The sequence below is a fragment of the Ictidomys tridecemlineatus genome, chromosome 7, assembly GCF_052094955.1.
Source record: "Ictidomys tridecemlineatus isolate mIctTri1 chromosome 7, mIctTri1.hap1, whole genome shotgun sequence".
NCBI classification, from domain to species: domain Eukaryota; kingdom Metazoa; phylum Chordata; class Mammalia; order Rodentia; family Sciuridae; genus Ictidomys; species Ictidomys tridecemlineatus.
The window spans coordinates 190,272,691-190,292,870 of record NC_135483.1 but is presented as its reverse complement, the minus strand read 5'-3'; the positions used below and the strand labels follow the sequence as shown (position 1 = coordinate 190,292,870).

The window sequence follows — 20,180 nt, the reverse complement described above, 5'->3', positions numbered from 1 at the left end:
CTTCAGAAATACAGAAGATAATCAGAAATTATTTTGAATCCTTATACTCCAATAAAATAGAAGATAGTGAAGGCATCGATAAATTTCTTAAGTCATATAATCTGCCCAGATTGAGTCAGGAGGATATAGACAACCTAAACAGACTAATATCAATTGAGGAAATAGAAGAAACCATCAAAAGATTACCATCTAAGAAAAGCCCAGGACCGGATGGGTTTACAGCAGAGTTTTACAAAACCTTTAAAGAGGAACTAATACCAATACTTTTCAAGCTATTTCAGGAAATAGAAAAAGAGGGAGAACTTCCAAATTCATTCTACGAGGCCAACATCACCCTGATTCCGAAACCAGACAAAGACACTTCAAAGAAAGAAAACTACAGACCAATATCTCTAATGAACCTAGATGCAAAAATCCTTAATAAAATTCTGGCAAATCGGATACAAAAACATATCAAAAAAATTGTGCACCATGATCAAGTAGGATTCATCCCTGGTATGCAAGGCTGGTTCAATATACGGAAATCAATAAATGTTATTCACCACATCAATAGACTTAAAAATAAGAACCATATGATCATCTCGATAGATGCAGAAAAAGCATTCAACAAAGTACAGCATCCGTTTATGTTCAAAACTCTCGAAAAACTAGGGATAACAGGAACATACCTCAACATTGTAAAAGCAATTTATGCTAAGCCTCAGGCTAGCATCATTCTGAATGGAGAAAAACTGAAGGCATTCCCTCTAAAATCTGGAACAAGACAGGGATGCCCTCTCTCACCACTTCTGTTCAACATAGTTCTCGAAACACTGGCCAGAGCAATTAGACAGACGAAAGAAATTAAAGGCATAAAAATAGGAAAAGAAGAACTTAAATTATCACTATTTGCAGATGACATGATTCTATACCTAGCAGACCCAATATGGTCTACAAAGAAACTGTTAGAGCTAATAAATGAATTCAGCAAAGTGGCAGGTTATAAAATCAACACGCATAAATCAAAGGCATTCCTGTATATCAGCGACAAATCCTCTGAAATGGACACGAGGACAACCACCCCGTTCACAATATCCTCAAAAAGAATAAAATACTTGGGAATCAACCTAACAAAAGAGGTGAAAGACTTATACAATGAAAACTACAGAACCCTAAAGAGAGAAATTGAAGAAGACCTTAGAAGATGGAAAAATATACCCTGTTCATGGATAGGCAGAACTAACATCATCAAAATGGCGATATTACCAAAAGTTCTCTATAGGTTTAATGCAATGCCAATCAAAATCCCAACGGCATTTCTTGTAGAAATGGAGAAAGCAATCATGAAATTCATATGGAAGAATAAAAGACCCAGAATAGCAAAAACAATACTAAGCAGGAAGAGTGAATCAGGTGGTATAGCGATTCCAGATTTCAAACTATACTACAGAGCAATAGTAACAAAAAAAGCATGGTACTGGTACCAAAACAGGCGGGTGGACCAATGGTACAGAATAGAGGACACAGAAACCAACCCACAAAACTACAACTTTCTTATATTTGATAAAGGGGCTAAAAGCATGCAATGGAGGAAGGATAGCATCTTCAACAAATGGTGCTGGGAAAATTGGAAATCCATATGCAACAAAATGAAATTGAATCCCTTTCTCTCGCCATGCACAAAAGTTAACTCAAAATGGATCAAGGAGCTTGATATCAAATCAGAGACACGGCATCTGATAGAAGAGAAAGTTGGCTACAACCTACATGCTGTGGGGTCGGGCTCCAAATTCCTCAATAGGACACCCATAGCACAAGAGTTAACATCTAGAATCAACAAATGGGACTTACTCAAACTAAAAAGTTTTTTCTCAGCAAAAGAAACAATAAGAAATATAAACAGGGAGCCTACATCCTGGGAACAAATCTTTACTCCTCACACTTCAGATAGAGCCCTAATATCCAGAGTATATAAAGAACTCAGAAAATTAGACAATAAGATAACAAATAATCCCATCAACAAATGGGCCAAGGACTTGAACAGACACTTCTCAGAGGAGGACATACAATCAATCAACAAGTACATGAAAAAATGCTCACCATCTCTAGCAGTCAGAGAAATGCAAATCAAAACCACCCTAAGATACCATCTCACTCCAGTAAGATTGGCAGCCATTACGGAGTCAAACAACAATAAGTGCTGGCGAGGATGTGGGGAAAAGGGTACACTTGTACATTGTTGGTGGGACTGCAAATTGGTGCAGCCAATTTGAAAAGCAGTATGGAGATTTCTTGAAAAGCTGGGAATGGAACCACCATTTGACCCAGCTATCCCCCTTCTGGGTCTATTCCCTAAAGACCTAAAAAGAGCATGCTACAGGGACACTGCTACATCGATGTTCATAGCAGCACAATTCACAATAGGAAGACTATGGAACCAACCTAGATGCCCTTCAATAGACGAATGGATAAAAAAAATGTGGCATTTATACACAATGGAGTATTACTCTGCATTAAGAAATGACAAAATCATAGAATTTGGAGGGAAATGGATGGCATTAGAGCAGATTATGCTAAGCGAAGCTAGCCAAGCCCTAAAAAACAAATGCCAAATGTCTTCTTTGATATAAGGAGAGTAATTAAGAACAGACTAGGGAAGAAGAGCAGAAGAAGAAGACCATCATTAAACAGGGTTGAGAGGTGGGAGGGAAAGGGAGAGAGAAGGGAAATAGCATGGAAATGGAATGAGACCCTCAGGTTTATACAAAATTACATACAAGAGGAAGTGAGGGGAAAGGGAAAAATAATACAAGGGGGAGGAATGAATTACAGTAGGGGGGTAGAGAGAGAAGAGGGGAGGGGAGGGGAGGGGAGGGGGGATAGTAGAGGATAGGAAAGGCAGCAGAATACAACAGACACTAGGATGGCAATATGTAAAGCAATGGAAGTGAAACTGATGTGATTCTGCAAGCTGTATAAGGGGCAATATGGGAGTGCATAACCCACTTGAATCAAAATGTGAAATATGATATATCAAGAACTATGTAATGGAGGGGTAAGACAAGATAATACAAATGGAAGAAATGATTTACAGTAGAAGGGGTAGAGAGAGAAAAGGGGAGGGGAGGGGAGGGGAGGGGGGATAGTAGAGAATAGGACTGACAGCAGAATACATCAGACACTAGAAAGGCAATATGTCAATCAATGGAAGGGTAACTGATGTGATACAGCAATCTGTATACGGGGTAAAGTTGGGAGTTCATAACCCGCTTGAATCAAACTGTGAAATATGATGTATTAAGAACTGTGTAAGGTTTTGAACGACCAACAATAAAAAAAATAAATAAATTTTAAAAAAAATAAAATAAAAAATAAAAAAACAAATTTATATTTTTAAAAATCTAATATATCCTAGCAACTACCACTCTTCTTGTCTTATAATTTTAACTAAGTATTTAATATAAATGAAATTATACAGTGAAAAAGATTCAAATCTAATATAATTATATATGGTGGATTTTTTTTTTTTTTGTCTTTTGAATGTACTGGTCTTCCATTGTTGTCATAATGAATTACTATAAACTTGGTGACTTCAAACAACATGAACTTATTGACTCACAGTACAGGTCAAAAATCAGCTGTGGGTCCCCCAGTCCCACAAGGCATCTGTTTCCTCCTTGAGGCCCTAGTGGAAAAGTCATTTCTTTGCTCTTTCCAGCTTCCCGCAGCTGTCTACAATCTTTGGTTCAGAGACCCTACTTAATCTTCAAAGCTAGCTACACTGCGCCTCTCTGATGGTTCTCCTGTGGTCACATGCCCTTAGGTATCCCTCCTTCCAAAGGAGAAAAGGATCTCTGATTTTAAAACTCCATGTGATTTGATTGCACCATTCAAATAATCCAGAATACTCTCCCTACCTCAGTATCCTTAACTTAATCCTATCTTCATTTTTAAAAATTTCTTTTGCAGTGTTGGAGATTGAACCCAGGGTCCCGTGAATGCTAGGCAAATACTCTAGGACTGAGCCACATACCTCCAGCCCTGATTCCTATCTTCAAATTCCCTTTTGCCACCTACAGTAACAGATTATAAATTCTACAGAACATGGACAACATTCTCTGTTCCTTTCTACCCTGCTATTTACAACCCTTCCATTCTCAGGAATCCTAGGGATCTCCCACATATGTCATGGGCATTCCATTAGACAATAGGCACCCCATAGATCTTCCCTAGTTACCCAAATGTTTTTAACTTCTGATGAGATGACTGAATGGATCTATAGTCCCACACTTCCTCTCTTCATAGAACCTAGTTTTGAGTGAACACTCCAACCTTACACTACTTCACAGACACTCTAGGTCACCTCTGAAAGCACACTTTCCTGACAGTGAGTTTCCTAATCTGAGCATCTTTTGCAACCTGGACAGGATGAGAATTTTCCAGCTCACCAAGCCTTTATTTCTTTTCTTTTAGCAGTTCTTCCCTCAATTGATCCCTTTCCTCTTAAACTTTACTATGATTGGCAAAGATAGCAGGATGCACCTTCTAACTCTGTTTTGAAATCTCTTGACTTTCCACAGAGTGGCGGGACAGAATTTCACTAAGCCTTCTGCCACTATATAGTAAAGAGCCCCTTCCCACCAGTCTCCAAAGACATGTTTTTATTCCTTTCTGGGCCTCACCCATGATACCTGCAGCCTTCATACTTTTACTAAACGTCTGTTGGGCTTGATTTAGGCATTCTCTGAGACAACACAGAATTTCTCTACCATGTTCTTCACTCCCTTCTGAGTGCTCTCAAGCAGAGCCTTTAGCATCCATATTTCTACCAATGATCTGCTCAAGACATTCTAAGCCTTTCTACCCTGCTATTTACAACCCTTCCATTCTCTACTCACTACCTAAATCCACTCACTTCCACATAACTTCTGAGTTACGGTTGCACCCCACTTCCAAGTAGAGTCACACATTACTTAACGGTGGAGACACATTCTGAGAAAAGTGTTGCAGGTGGTTTGTCACTACGCAAACGTCACAGAATGTACTTACACCAATCAAGAGAGCTACAACTTCACTAGGTGATGCAGTCTTGCAGGACCACCACATCTGTGGTCTGCTAGTGTAGTAATGCCACTATACAGTGCCGGTCTGAACCAAAAGCTGATTTGCTCTCAATTGCTTCCATAACAATTACCACCCAATTAGGGACTTAAAACAACACAGAATTATGATCTGATAGTTATATGAGTTAGAAATCTCTTTCTGGTGGCTGTAGGGAGAATCTACATTCCTGAGTTTTCCAGCTTCTGAGGCCAATCACATGCTTTGGTCCCTTCTTCTACCTCCAAACTAGCAACACTGCACCCTTCCCACCACCCCTCCACTATCACACCTCCCTCTCTCAGGAAAGCCTCTCCACTTTCTGAGGTCGATAAAATTAGATTGGGCCCACCCAGATGATTCAAATAGTTTCTCCCTCTCCAGGTCCCTAGCTTAACTCTATCTGGAAGAAAACAGATTACACATTCCAAGGATTCAGTCACAGGCATCTTTGGGAACCCATCATTCTGTCTACCGTGGCATGGTAATAATGGTGATAATAATAATAAGCATTAAAGACTCATCTGCAACATTAGAAGCAAGTAAAGTCTCATTTATTCTTACTTCTTTTGCTCTTGGGTTTTCCTAAAGTAGCTTGGTTTCCAATATTCCCAGTGTCTAGAAAATAACAAGAGATAATGAGGAAATAGAAATTAATAAATAAAAGTAAACAAGTCTTAGGAGAATTTCTAATGCAGAAGGCTTACACTTACAAAAATGTCTGGATTATCATTTCGTTCTTCCTTGTAAAACAATCCAAAAACCTACTGAACTGAGAAGTAAGCGTTCAGGAGGGGCCCTGGGTCTTCTTTTTTTCCACAACAGGACTTTGAAACACTGTTTCTTTAGTAATAGAAGCAGTTGCCCCTGCCCTTGCTTAGGCCTTCAGATTTTCTACAGATAAATAAGATTTAAAATTTTGCAAAATTTTATAGGCAATCCCTGTGCAAATCAGTGACACGTTGGAGGCTCTCAGTAGAAAACATGCCCTGGATTGAGAACAGCTGGTCTGAAGCCTTTCCTCCTGCCAGTTAGACAACTCTGCCTGTGGACAGACACCTTTCTAAGGCTGTGGGAAAGTGACACTGTAGTCTAGCAGCGGAAGTTCAGGTGGTTTCCTTGGGTTCCTGGGAAAATTGTGTTTAACTGTAGTAAAGGAGGTACCTGCCATTTTTAAAGAGTGCATTTTTACATCGTGCATACATGCTCAACAGAACCCATCCTGTTAAATGGGACTGTATAAAGATTTCTAGCCTCCCTGCAGGTCCCAAAGCCTCAGGCCAAGCAAACACAGAGAGAGGGATTCTGGGATGGACTGCATCACCAGTCGCTGCTTTACCGGGGCCCGTGGTACCCACGAAGCCCTCCCAAAGCCCTCCCGAACCACGGCCCCGCAGCCTTACCCGTCGCATCCTGTGCTTGGCCGCTGTCCGCCCCTGTTCCTGAGCCTCCTGGCACATCTCTTGAGAAACACATGACACAGGAACACTTTCCCTGTGCTGGTTGCTCTGTGTCTGGAACAAAATTATGATTTCTGAAGACGTCTCATTTGCCTTGCCGCCTTTTCCCCCACACCCGTTGGTCCCCTTCTCTATTTCTTCCTCTGAAAAATTTCCCTTCATTGTTCTCCTGTATCTGACTCTTCCTTTCAGTCTTACTTTTTTTTTCCCTCCCTGTCTTTCCTTTAATTTTTTTAAGGGATATGTACTTGTGCTTATGAAAAGGGCCCAAAAGTTTCAGTAAAGTGTGAGTAGAAAATAATTATCGTTGGAAGGTAAGAATGTTTAAGCAGAAGGCTGGGTACCATCTTCCCTTCTTAGCTTCTGGGCCTTAAACACCAGGTAAAACTTGAAACCATCAAGAGTTAAATCACATTTTTTCCTCTTTATCAGAACTGTGTCTGTTTTAATGATTTTTAAGTCCTAATTACCTTGTCCATCAGAGCAGAGCAGGTTGGAAGTGAGCTCTTCTGACTCTCCTTCTTTATTCGTTTGGTGATCTTCTAATTCACCAGATACTAGTGAGAAACAAGAAGATTACTGTCCATGGATCCTGAGACAGTGACCAGGGAAGAGTCCCGGTGCTCCCATGACACACACTGAAGTTCTAGGCTAAGATGAAATGGGGGAGGAACAATATCTGCTCAATAACCACACCCAAGATCCAGCAGAGCCCTGCTCTTTCCATTTGACACCTCACTTGCCTTTTCTAAAACTTATATCTTTCTACTTGTAGCCCAGAGAATTTTTTTTTTAAAAAAAGTTCTTTTCTTCCAGAAAAAAAAAAAAAAACAAAACACTAGTTGTTCTTTGGAAATAGTAAAGAGTACCCAGCAGAACCATTTTCAAACTCATCCCAAATTGCCAGTGACCACTTACATCACTAGCCACATTGCTCAAAGTCAGCCAATCAGAGGCAGCCCTGCAGGATTGACATCGAGCCATGGGCCCACACCCCCTAAAAAGCCTGAACAGTGGCTGAATGCCAACATACAAATAAACACTCCTGCTTCTAGAAGGGTTGGGTCCCGAAATCCTTATTTTCCAAAACTTGATAAAAAATCAGCAGTTTCCTGTTTCATAGAGACTGTGTCCCATAAGCACAGTGTCACCTCCCAACGGGACCTTTGCTTAGCAATCTCAGATACTGAGCTCAGATATTGAGTGATGAGTTCTCCCTTCAAATTCTGGAGTCCTCACCAATATCCTCTGGAAGACTTGCTTAAGAAGGTCCAATGGGACCCTTGCACCTCACGGGGGTCAATTCCATACCTCTTGGGCCTGGGCCTAGCTCAGTGGTCTTCCTGGTCCACTGCCAAATGAATCAGCATTAACAACAACTTGAGCTCTGGATTGTTTCCCTGGGCTTTTATTTCTGAATTTATCTGATTTAAATTGTTTCATCTGATTTAATTTGGTTTTGTTTAGATATTTTGGTTTGGAAGTACAGCATCTAGCAATTATTCCCTCCACTTATGTACTTATTCTCCACTATATCATTTGTTCTCACTTTTGTCTGTTTTTAAAAGTCTTGTATTGTCTGTTTCTGATTTTCCTGTGCTTTCTGAATATTAAAAGAATGTGATCCTGGGACTGGGGTTGTAGCTCAGTGGTAGATCACTTGCCTTGCATGCATGAAGCACTGGGTTTGATCTTGGCACCACATAAAAATAAATAAATAAATAAATTTTAAAAAAAGAAAAGAACATGATCCAAAGCACATATATGGAGGCAAAGGTCTAATAAGTCCTTAATCCAAGCCAGCCCCCCAAACTGATGGATGTGGGTTCATAGACAGTAGCCAAATTGTGCAAAGATGTTTGGTCACACTTTGTCTTGGGTTCCTCATCACAACCTTCAAGAGAGCAACTTGGTGTCTTGTCAGTTTGAACCACAAATCAGTTATGTGGTATGCAAGCTGGATTAAGTTATTCTCGTGTCATTGCTCATGTGTCTCCTTTTGAGTCTCTGGTTAGTGATCCCAGTGTTCCATGCCTGGGCCCCACACCATTCACATTCATTGCTGAATGCAATGGCCTCATCGCTGTTTGTCACATGACTGTCTTCCTTAAAGCCACAAGTACTCCCTGACAAAACCTGCCCCTCCTTTAGAGACTCCCTATGATTCTAACTCTTGCACCCATCTGAACAAATGGCAAGAAAGGGTAACTGGATTACAAGGAGGGACTTTTGACATGTCAAAAGTAACGCATTTCAGCTAGGCGTGGTGGCTGATGCCTGTAATCCCAGTGGCTCAGGAGGCTGAGGCAGGAGGATTGCAAGTTCAAAGCCAGCCTCAGCAAATTAGTGAGGCCCTAAGCAACTCAGTGAGATCCTGACTCTAAATAAAATATAAAAATGAATGGGATGTGGCTCAGTGGTTAAGTGCCCATAGGTTCAATCCCCAGTACCAAAAAGAAAGAAATAAACAAACAAATATAACAAACACATTTGGTAAGTACTTCTGTAAAAGAAGGGGGGAAATCTCCAGATGTTCCCATATCCCAACCAGAAACTGTTACTTTCAGAACAAAATTACAAAATATCTACATAGCTTTCTTTTCTTTAGTAATATCCCTACAGATGTACTAGGTAGAGATCTCTTCTGCAAATGGGACTGACAGATTAAAAAACATACACAAGGACTAATTTTAGAAGTTCCCAAAAAATTTTCCCATGCATGATCAGTTTATAGTTGATCTGAACATTGGCATTCCTCCACTGTGTGTGATTTAAGATCTGCAAGCACTAAACAGAACAGCTACACTTCACTTCCTGTGGCACCTAATCCATTTACTATAATCTCTTCAGCCTCATCTAAAGACAGATTCTTTTCTTTCATACATTTATGTTCTACTTTCATTTGATGTCCCATTTAATATTATTCTCTTGGGGAAATCAGTGGCTCATCTAGACAGTTATTTTCTCTGGGTTTTGTTAAACACTGCTTGGTAGGCAGAATTCTACAAAGGCTCCTGGAGATTTTCTTCCCTAATCTAAGGAACTATGGACATGAGGTGTTAGTCCCACGATTAGGTTATGTCGTATTGCAGAGTTGACCTTGAGAAGGGGAGAATTATCAAGGTGGGCTGAATCTAGTCACATGAGCCCTTTAAAAGTACTGAATGTTTTCCCGCAGGCAGCAGAAGAGGCACTCTGAAGTTCAGAGCATGCACAGGACTCCACACACTGTTGCTCCCTTGGAGATGCGGGGGCCATGTGTCCGGGGATGTGAGTGGCCCTGTGGGTTGAGTAAGCCCTGGCCAAGAACCAGCAGCAAAGCTGTGACCTCAGCCCTACAACCACAAGGAATTAGTCATTTGATCAACTAATTACTAAATATCACGACTTCTCTTTTTTCTGTCTTCTTCCATAGGCTGAACACTCAGTCCAGCAGCCCTGTTACTCAGTGGGGGGAGAAGCCTAGGAGTTTTAATCCAGTGTCCTCTTCCAATAATACCTTCATGGCCTTTCTTGCATCTTCTTAGAAGGGACTTCCTCATGGGGAAACAGATTTCAAAGTTCCTACAGGTCCTAGGAAAACTCATTATTCTTTGACCACAGGAACAAATAAAGCCAGAATCATCCCAATTAGTCAATGATAGCTTCTGTCCAGGACACAGGCCTCTGAAAGCCAGCCCATCATCACATCCCCAAGATTCTGACAGTCAGCAGAGATGAAGGGGCCATGCTCCCGTTAGCCTGCTCTCACTAAGGGTCAGCTAGTCCCCATGCAAGGCCATTTCCAAAGATCCTCCAATCCCTGAGCTCCACACTCTCCCCAAACATTCTACAGTAGGAGTGCTATTTAGAGAAACTGGACTCATAAGCACAATTCTTCCTCGGTTAAAAAACAATGAGTTCAGCCTTTGGTTGAATACACATTTTCATTGCTACACCTCATAAAGGGCCTCCGTGCTTCTCCTTGACTTTCTGGATCTTCTCCCTGACATTTCCAGTCTCCATGGTTATCTGCCTTTTTCTCCTTCGGTGATTCTCTGTGTCTACTTTTTCACATTGCCTCTGTGTTCACCTCTTCAGGCTCTACTCTTCTGGGTATCTCCTTTTACATATGGAAGATTACATTCACATATTTTCAGTGATTTCCCCCTCTTCTCTCCCTAAGCATTCTTATTTGCTAAATAAAATCTCTGTCCATGGAATCCTAGTGGATTTCTGGGTACCCAAAGGCCCCTTGGACTTCTGCTTTGGACATTGAACATGGCCCAACCTCATGCCAGCTTCTCAGAACCTGAAGCCCATGTGCATCTCCACTCTGCTTTTCTTTCGTGGGACTTCTCTTTCCTTGCATTTTATATACATCTTATTTCTAGTTCCTCAAAACAGTAGCAACATCTCCCTGCCTGTGTCTTAAAGTTTTTGAGGATGGAAGAAGAACGTAATTTTGAAGCACACTGAAAAAACACTGTGTAATCCAATGGCACAGGGAGAACACTGGTCCAAAACAGAATCTGTTTTTATAAATAGCTCATCTGAATTCTATCAATTAGATACTACATTAGTGTTTCTTTGAAGGCTTTGTCAAGTTTGTGACAAAACTGTAAAAAAATTATCAACCAGCAGAGAAATGCTAAGCTTTTTTTTTAATTTCCATAGAAGATAAGGAGTGAATGGGAACAGAAATTGTTATCTGAATTCAAATAATAATACTAATAGTGGTGAAAAGAGGAAGGCAAAACAGCATTCTCTTATCCTAGTATTCTTCGAATTTAAGTGCATCTGCCAATACCTAATAACAAACAAAAAGACTCCTAATCACAGAGTTTCTCGAGATTTCTTGTCTCCCTGAATTTCCCCAAAAGGCCAAGGGGAAATGTGAAGAGTAACAGGATCATTTCATCATGAAGCACATTCAGAGTAAACCCACCAGGAAACACTAGCCCCCCAACATCCAGCAGCCGTCGCCACCCCCCCCTGCCTTACCTGGCTCACCCGCCGGGGGTGAGCCCAAGCCTTCCTGGGCCTCTTCTTCATCAGACATTTGTAAACAGAAGCTGTTGCTTTCTGCAGAAGAGAATGAAACCCTTCGAGGACTCCATGTTCAACCCCAGGATACCATGACAGGAGCCCACACGGGAAGGCCAGGAAGCCCAGGCAGTTCAAGTGACTCCTCGGACGTTCCTGGCCTCAGACCCTCCTGCCTTTGAATCCTCCTGACGTGGAGGCTAAGGCAGCTCCTGTCACTCTTTCCAGAGGCAGGGGACAGTCTTCCCACCTCGCTCCCTCCCTGAACAGCACATTCTCTCTTATTTCTGACCCCTTCCTTTGGCTCCTCTGCCTGGTAACTGCAAGCAGCAGGGTGGAATGGGAGAAGACGGGGAGAAACAAAGATTCCGCAGTTGCTTGGGACTAGATAACACAATTGCCTTCTCCAGTCCACAGTGAATGGCTGACCACCTCCTCTAGATTGTCTGTGGGGGCCATCTGGGTAGTATCCAGTTCCCAGGACACTGAAGAGATACAAGGACACAATAGACCACGCAGAAGGACCCAGAAACGTATCTCAGTATGCTCAGGTGGAGCCAGAGAGTTCAGAGAAAATAGTGGACATGCAGGGATCAGAACCACATATTGAATTTTTAGCATAAATAGGCGGGAAGAGTGAAGGGGAAAGGTCTAACTCCTTAAGGGTCATATGCCTTCTCTCATATGAAGAAGCTGGAGAAGAAAGAGGAAAATAAAGCTGGGGCTCGAATTCCAAAAAATCAAAGGGAGATCAGTTAAAGACAGGAACCACGGCGGGCTGGGGGAGGGGATGCTGGGGAGTGATACTGGCCAAATTAGGTTGTTAAATCGTGTGCATGTGCGAATATGGAAGAGCAAACCCCATCAACATCCACAACTACAATGTAACAATAAAAGAGAACGAGAGTCATTCCTTGGAACTTATTACTTCAACCTGAGCAGGAAAAACACATATTGGAACAATGAAGGCCATATTGTTCCAAACAGAATACACAAGAATTTCTCCTTGTGCTTCCCAAAAAACTCCAGGGTGAATGCAAAGACTTCCATCTGAGGACTAGCTGGAGAGTGCTCAGAGTGACCCCAACAGCAAACGCCTGTGTTGGCCATCCCCACCCTGCAACCCAGGGCTGGATCAGCTTCCTCCTTACCTGGTGCATGTCCTGGGGAGGAGCAGGGGGCTTCCTGTGGTTCTTCTTCCCCACACATATCCACACAGGCGTTGCCTCCCTCTGCAGAAAGAAATGACGTCCTTCAGAGGTGTCAAGGTACCCCCAAAGGGGAATTGTGGAGAAATACTCAGCAAAGATTTCGGGAGCTCCAGCCTCTCCCGGGTGGGACGAATCCCCATCTGAGACCCTCCTGGTCTGTGCTTCAGGATCACCTGACCCCGGGCATCCTCCTCAAGGCCAAGAACCAGCTTCCCGTTCATTTCCTCTCCCGCGTACCTCCTCTCTCCCCCATTCCACAGCACATTGCTGTCTCTGCCCTTGTCTCTGACCCCCAGGTCTCCAGAGGCCTGTCTCTGGATGTGCTACTGTCTCCTCTTTGTCCCTGTCTGTGTTTGCTCCCTGCTTTTTACTGTCCTTCCCATCTCACTTGGATGGGCAAGATGGAGGAGTGCAAGAGGAAACAGGACACTTGTCCTTTACCAAGAGACTCAGGCCTGGAGAAGCAGGAATTCTAGTGTCAGAAAGAATGTTTTGGTTCCAATGGGAAGGGTTCAGTTCCTGAAAGTCATGCAGTGGAGAACTCTGGAAGGATGAGCCAGCAAGACAGGCCTGCCCTATGACGTGCACCTGGGAATCTTCTGTCATCAGAGAGCAGGTGACATTGCTGGAGAGAGGACCATTACTCTCAGTATGTCCCTGGGCCACTCCTCCTGTGAAGACCTTCTTAGACCTCCCTCAGGAGAGGACTCTCTTCCGCAAGTCACTGTGTACACTGTGACTCTTACTTCAGTGCTCAGCCTGCCACTTCTTTCTGCCCTCCCTTGGATGCAGTTTCCACTCTTCAAAATATGTACTTTTAAAATATTCACTTATTTTTAAGTTTTAGGTGGACACAATACCTTTCTTACATTCCCATGGTGCTGAGGATGGAACATGTTGAGAGCCATAGCCAAAGGGGCCCCAGCAAACTTCCAGCTGCCAACTGATTGGCTCCTCTGCGGTGATGCTCATTGGGCTGTTTCCTTGCCCTTTCAGACCATGGAGCTGCTCATTGGGGGACTCTTTTGGCTCCACCCACACGACCCAGCCATTCGGCCTGAAGAGCAGGAGGAGTGGGGGGATTGAGAGGCTTGTGGGAAGCCAGTGGTGGCAGTTGGGCTCTGAGGGAATTACTGAAGAGTTCGTGTGGTGCGGCGTGTGTTCTAAAAATAAAGTCGTTTCTGCTTGATAAGTGGCTCGTGAATTGTGCCCAGCAAGACTGCAGCATTTGGTGGCCCATACGGGGAATGACTGAGGGTAAGTGATAAGGTAAACTGCTCGCCCCTGAGGGCAGGGGGAGAGGATGGGTAGCCATTTTAAGATTCTTTTTTCGTTTTGTTTAGCTTTTGTTTTAAGTTGCCTGTCCCTCAAGATGAGTGAGACGGAAGAAAAACTGCTCACATCTGAGGAAAAACTATTTGTGTCTGAGGAACAGATAGGGAGAAAGGACGGATGGACATTTCAGGAGGATAGAAAGGCTGTCATAATGATTTTTTGTTGTTCCATTTTTGTTTCATTCTGTTTTGGTTTTGTTTGGCGTCATCTTGTTGGGTTGTATTATAGTAGAAATATGGGATCAGAAATTAGTAAAAAACAAACCGAAAGAGTGTTAAGTAAATTGTTAGAGGAAGGAGGCATCTCATAAAATCAAGAACAGTCAGGGCATACGTTGATACAATGCAAAAATGTAGCCCAAGGCTTTTTAAGGAGGAGTTGTTAAATATCTCACAATGGAACCATCATGGTGAAGATTTAAGGGAAAAGAAAAAGAAAAACCCAGGAACTCTGCCAGTTGGCACATGGCCATTGTGGGCGTTGGTGTCTTGTTTGCTTAGTCCAAAGCCTTCAATTCAGACAATGGTAGAGGAAGGAGAAGACATATTGATTCAAGTAAAAGAGAAGGTCTCTCAAGTTAGTCAGACAGAGGAAAAGACTCAAGTAAAAGAGAAGGTCTCTCAAGTTAGTCAGAGGAAAAAATTCAAGTAAAAGAGAAGGTCTCTCAAGCTAGTCAGACAGAGGAAAAAAATTTAAGAAAAAGAGAAGGTCTCTCAAGCTAGTCAGACAGAAAAAGCTATCAGGGGAAAAGTTACAACAGGAGACTGCTACTAGCACCTTTCTATCACCAGAGGACGTAAGTGTCCAACCAACAGCACCACCTCCATATGCTGGGAGGCCCCCAACCCCCGTAGTTGATAGATGGGATCCTGAGACAGGACCTCAAATATTAGCATGCCCTGTATTTGAGCAGGCAGGAGGGCAGCGAATTCACCATGCTTTAGATTTCAAAACAGTGAAGCAGCTAAAAGAGGCTGTAACAACCTATGGTCCTCAAGCACCCTTCACTGCAAGCATGATCGAATCCATTACCAACTTGAACATGACGCCAGCAAATTGGACTAGTATGTGTAAACTGTGCTAAATGGAGGACAATACCTGTTATGGAAGGTTGCCAATGAGGAATTTTGCAAGGAGACAGCTAGGCGAAATGCAGCAGCTGGTTATCCTCAGAGAAATTTAGATATGTTGTTAGGAAAGGGACCTTATGAGGATCAACAGCAACAAATTGCATATGATCCTGCCATATACTCACAAATTGCTGCAGATGCGGTTAGAGCATGGATGACTTTACAAGGACATGGAGGTTTACAAGGTCAATTATCTAAGATAATACAAGGAACTAATGAACCTTACGCTGAATTTGTAGATAGGCTTATTCAAACAGCTACCAGAGTTGTAGGGAATACAGAACAAGTAATGCCATTAATAAAACAACTGGTTTATGAGCAAGGGAATTGTTGGTGCAGAGAGGTCATTAGACCATGGAAATATGAAGATTTAAACACACATATTAAATTATGTAGAGACATTAATGAACAAAGGCAAGTCTGGGCAGCTGAGTACAACAGTTTTTAGATGCCAGGCCAAAAACATGCTACAATTGTGAACAAACAGGACATTTTAAAAGGAATTGCCCCATAGGAGGAGGGTTTAACAAAACTAGGTATCAAAGGGGTAGAATACCGGGTATTTGCCCACGATGCTGTAGAGGGAGACATTGGGCTAATGAATGCCATTCTCAAAACATCATAGAGGGTACTCTGTTATCAAAAAACGAACAAGGGCCAGAAGTCTATCCATGATATTGTGGAGAAAGGCATTGGGCTCCATTGCCAAAAAATGGACAGAGGGGGCCCAATGCTCTGGGGCCCAAGACCACAAATATACAGGGCAATGGAGGAACCCAGCAACACCATCAGGGTAGTGCCCAGGACACATTGTCCATTAGATCCCTCACTAGACAAACCAGAGGAAACACAGGATTGGACATCTGTGTCTCTTCCAGAACAGTACTAACTCCAGAGATGGGAGTTCAAATCATTCCCACAGGGGTGAAAGGACCTCTTCCCAAAGGAACAGTAGGCTTATTATTGGGATGCAGTTCTTCTACTCTAAAAGGACTTATGATAAGTCCTGGGTAATTGATCCCAATTATTAAGGTGAAATAAAAATTATAGCCAGTTCTCCAAAGGGTATATCAGTAATTTCACCAGGAGATAGAATAGCATAGTTACTAATAATACCCAGCCTGCATGATAAATTTTCCAGTCGTACTGTAGAAAGAGGTTCCAGGGGATTAGGCTCCACAGGTGTAGATTGGGCTATGCTTTCTTTAAATTTAGATTTTCTCGCCCCATGCTAAAACTAAATATTCAAGGACATGAATTTAATGGGCTACTGGATACAGGTGCAGACCTCAGCATCATCTCTCGTCAAGAATGGCCAAAACATTGGCCATTACAACAAGCCACTCAAATGCTTAAGGACTAGGAATGGCGACTAATACCCATAGAAGTGCAATGGTATTATATTGGAAGGATCCTGAAGGATGTGAAGGAACTATACAGCCATATGTATTGGATCATCTTCCCGTAAATTTATGAGGATGAGATTTCCTAGATCAATTAGGACTAACATTAAAATTAGCAATTAACAATTCAAATGTGTCCACTATTATGGCCAGACAAAGTTTTAGGAAAGGAAAAAGATTAGAAGAACAAGAACAAGGTATAGCAGCACCAATACAAATAGATCAAGGAACAGACAGACATGGATTGGATTTTCAGGAGGGGTCACTGAGACAATAAAAATTACTTGGAAATCAGAAAGACCAGTGTAGGTTCCTCAGTGGCCCCTGACTAAAGAAAAGATACAAGCAGCCCATGACCTGGTCAAACAACAATTAGCGGAAGGACATATACAACCTTCTGTATCTCCCCATAATACTCTCATTTTTGTCATCAAAAAGAAATCTGGTAAATGGAGATTATTGAAAGATTTAAGAGCCATTAATAATGAGATGGTTATTATGGGACCTGCTCAATCGGGGATTCCTCAATTGTCTGCTTTGCCAAAAACCTGGTATGTTTTAGTTATAGGTATTAAAGATTTTTTTTTCAATTCCAATTCATCCTGAGGATAGTCCACGTTTTGCATTTACTATCCCTGCACTGAATCATGAAGGTCCTGATCAGAGATATGAATGGAAAGTACTCCCTCAAGGGATGGCTAACAGCCCAACTATGTGTCAAATTTATGTTAACAAAGAAATCCAGCCACTTAGAAATCAAAATCCTGAACTACAAATATTTAACTATATGGATGATGTATTCTTAGCACACAAAGATAAAAACACATTGCTAGAATGTTATGCAACACTGACAAACTTATTAAAAAATTATAATCTAGAGATAGCAATAAAGTACAATTAAATTTTCTAATTAATTATTTAGGAGTTCTATTATCCTCAACCATGGTCCATCCACCAAAAATTCAAATACAAGTAGATCAACTCAAATCACTTAATGACTTTCAAAAGTTATTGGGAGACATAAATTGGATAAGGCCTTATCTAGGCATACCAACAGGAGAGTTGGGACCTTTATTTGATATCCTAAAAGGTCCATCAGATCCAAATTCACCCCAAATGTTAACACCTGAAGCAAGAAAGGCATTAAAAATCATTGAAACATATATGAAAAATATGCATTTGGATAGAATTGATATAAATTTGCCTTTATTATTTATTGCACTACCAACAAAAAATATTCCTACAGGAGTATTTTGGCAAGAATGTCCATTATTATGGATACATGTATCTTAATCTCCTAACACTATTCTTACTAGGTATCCTGAGGCTGTAGGACAATTAATACTCAAAGGAATAAAAGCAGCAAAGGGAGTGTTTGGAATTTCTCCCAATAAAACTATTACTCCATATACTATGGATCAAATTGATGAGTTAGCTAATGAGTTAAATACTTGGGCAATAATCATGTGCAAATCTCAAGTTTCATTTGATAACCACTTACCATCTAATCCTTTATTGTCTTTTTGTTCATCGAATCCTGTAATTTTTCCAAAAATGACAAGAAAAACACCTATCATGAATGCTCCAAATATATTCACTGATGGGTCAAATAATGGTACAGCAGCAATAGTTACACCTGATCAAACTTTTACATTTTTAGTACCCAAACAATCAGCTCAAAAGGTAGAGCTTAATGCATTATACAAGCTTTTGTGATGTTTAAAGATTCTGTATTTAATTTATTTTCCGATAGTCAGTATATAATTAAAGCTATAGTATCCCTTGAAGATGCTGGTATTGGGAAGGGGTATATATTCCTCAAAGATAAATTTAAAATAACCCTTTTTACTCTAAACTTTTTAAATTTGGATTCATCAGGACTTAGTGCTGCAGAAAGGCAGATGTGTCCAAAAAATGTACATAAGCCCAAGGTACTTTGGAAGGATATTCTAACAGGACAATGGAAAGGTCCTGACCCAGTAATTGTCTGGAATCGGGGGTCTGTTTGTGAGTTTCCACAGGGAGAACAGCAGCCCATTTGGATTCCAGAGAGATTAACTAAAGCGATTTCTACAGACCAAAAAGAAGATGATTTGGCTCAAATCCATAATAGCTGATATCCAGAACTCCAGTTTGGCTATCCTTACATCTGTGACAGAACCAGGATGTTTTTTTCAATATCTGTTTTTTTATTGCTCTTTCCCACATCATGAAGTTCTATTTTGTTTTTTGAGCTCATACAGACCTAGGTTAATGTTTTGCTGACCAGTTCTATTTCTTGACTATAGAGTTTTTAAACATTGTAATGGAGATTTCACCTGTAAAAAGTTATAAGGCCTTTACTATTATGTTATGTGTTGTATGTATTATGTGTGCACACTTGTGTTTTGTGTTGTATGTTTGTATGTACGTATGTCCATATATCAAATATTATAAGCGCTCATGAAAAAATGGATCCAAACATTTTTTTTATTCACATGATTTAAATGGTTTAATTTAAGTTGGGTAAACAGCTGTTGAGGATTTTTTTAATATGTGAACAAAAAAGGAGGTTAACAGATCTGTTTGTTTACTTTCACCTTTCCTTTTCATTATATTTAATAATTCTGTTCAGGATAATGTAAATTGTTCCGAAAATTGTTTTCTTTTAGTGCCTGCTGGAATGTTACATAATTTTTTCTTTAGCCATTATTGCCAGAATTCCTATCTTCATCCCAGTGCCAGTGAAGACAAAGATAAAAACCAATCTACAGTTCTGCTTGCAGTACGTGCCTGGACTATGCATCACTTGTATGCATTGTGAACTCACTTGTATGCATTGTGAACTATCTGTTGGTACAGCAACTTGTGGTAGTGTTGGGGTATTTTTGCTGATGATGTCATTGGTGGTACAATTTTTCCAAAAGGAGCCGTCATTTGGCTTGGTGTATCCTCCTCCCTTCTGCTTGTGATGGTCGTTCAGCTAAAATTTGGGGGCCAACAGAGGTGAGGCAAAGAACCTCACCCCCACACACACACTGGTACAAAGGCCTATCCACAGGTGTGGCGGTACACTGGACCAGTAGTCAATGATGGGTAAGATCCAATTACAATGGTACCAACCTAAGACAGGAGGCTGACGACTTGAGGTCAGCTCATTCGATGACGGGTAAGCACAATAGGTAGAATTGGACAACCTAAGCCAGGCACAGTCCCTAAGCCACATGCTTGTTGTTTAAACAGAGAGGGGGAGATTTTGAGAGCCACAGCCTAAGGGGCCCCAGCAAACTTTTAGGTGCCAGCTGATGATTGGCTCACAGCAGCCCCAGCAAACTTCCAGCTGCCAGCTGATTGGCTCCTCTGCGGTGATGGTCATTGGGCTGTATCCCCACCCTTTCAGACCACGGAGCTGCTCATTGGGAGACTCTTTTGGCTCCGCCCACGTGAGCCAGCCAATCGGCCTGAAGAGCAGGAGGAATAGGGAGGTTGAGAGGCTTGTGGAAAGCTGGTGGTGGCAGCTGGGCTCTGAGGGAATTCCTGAAGAGCTCATCTGGTGTG

The 20,180-nt window shown here is 41.6% G+C and overlaps 1 protein-coding gene across 1 annotated transcript in view; it reads right to left on the bottom strand.

Moving 5' to 3' along the window:
* Sp140 (SP140 nuclear body protein) overlaps nt 1–20,180 on the bottom strand; it is a 76,303-nt gene that overhangs the window by 28,403 nt on the left and 27,720 nt on the right. The window contains exons 14-18 of the mRNA XM_078018169.1: nt 12,716–12,796; nt 11,523–11,603; nt 7,010–7,096; nt 6,483–6,593; nt 5,644–5,697 (exon numbers count right to left, since the gene is read on the bottom strand). Of these exons, the coding sequence (XP_077874295.1) occupies nt 5,644–5,697; nt 6,483–6,593; nt 7,010–7,096; nt 11,523–11,603; nt 12,716–12,796 (414 nt within the window). The remainder of the gene's footprint in view (nt 1–5,643; nt 5,698–6,482; nt 6,594–7,009; nt 7,097–11,522; nt 11,604–12,715; nt 12,797–20,180) is intronic.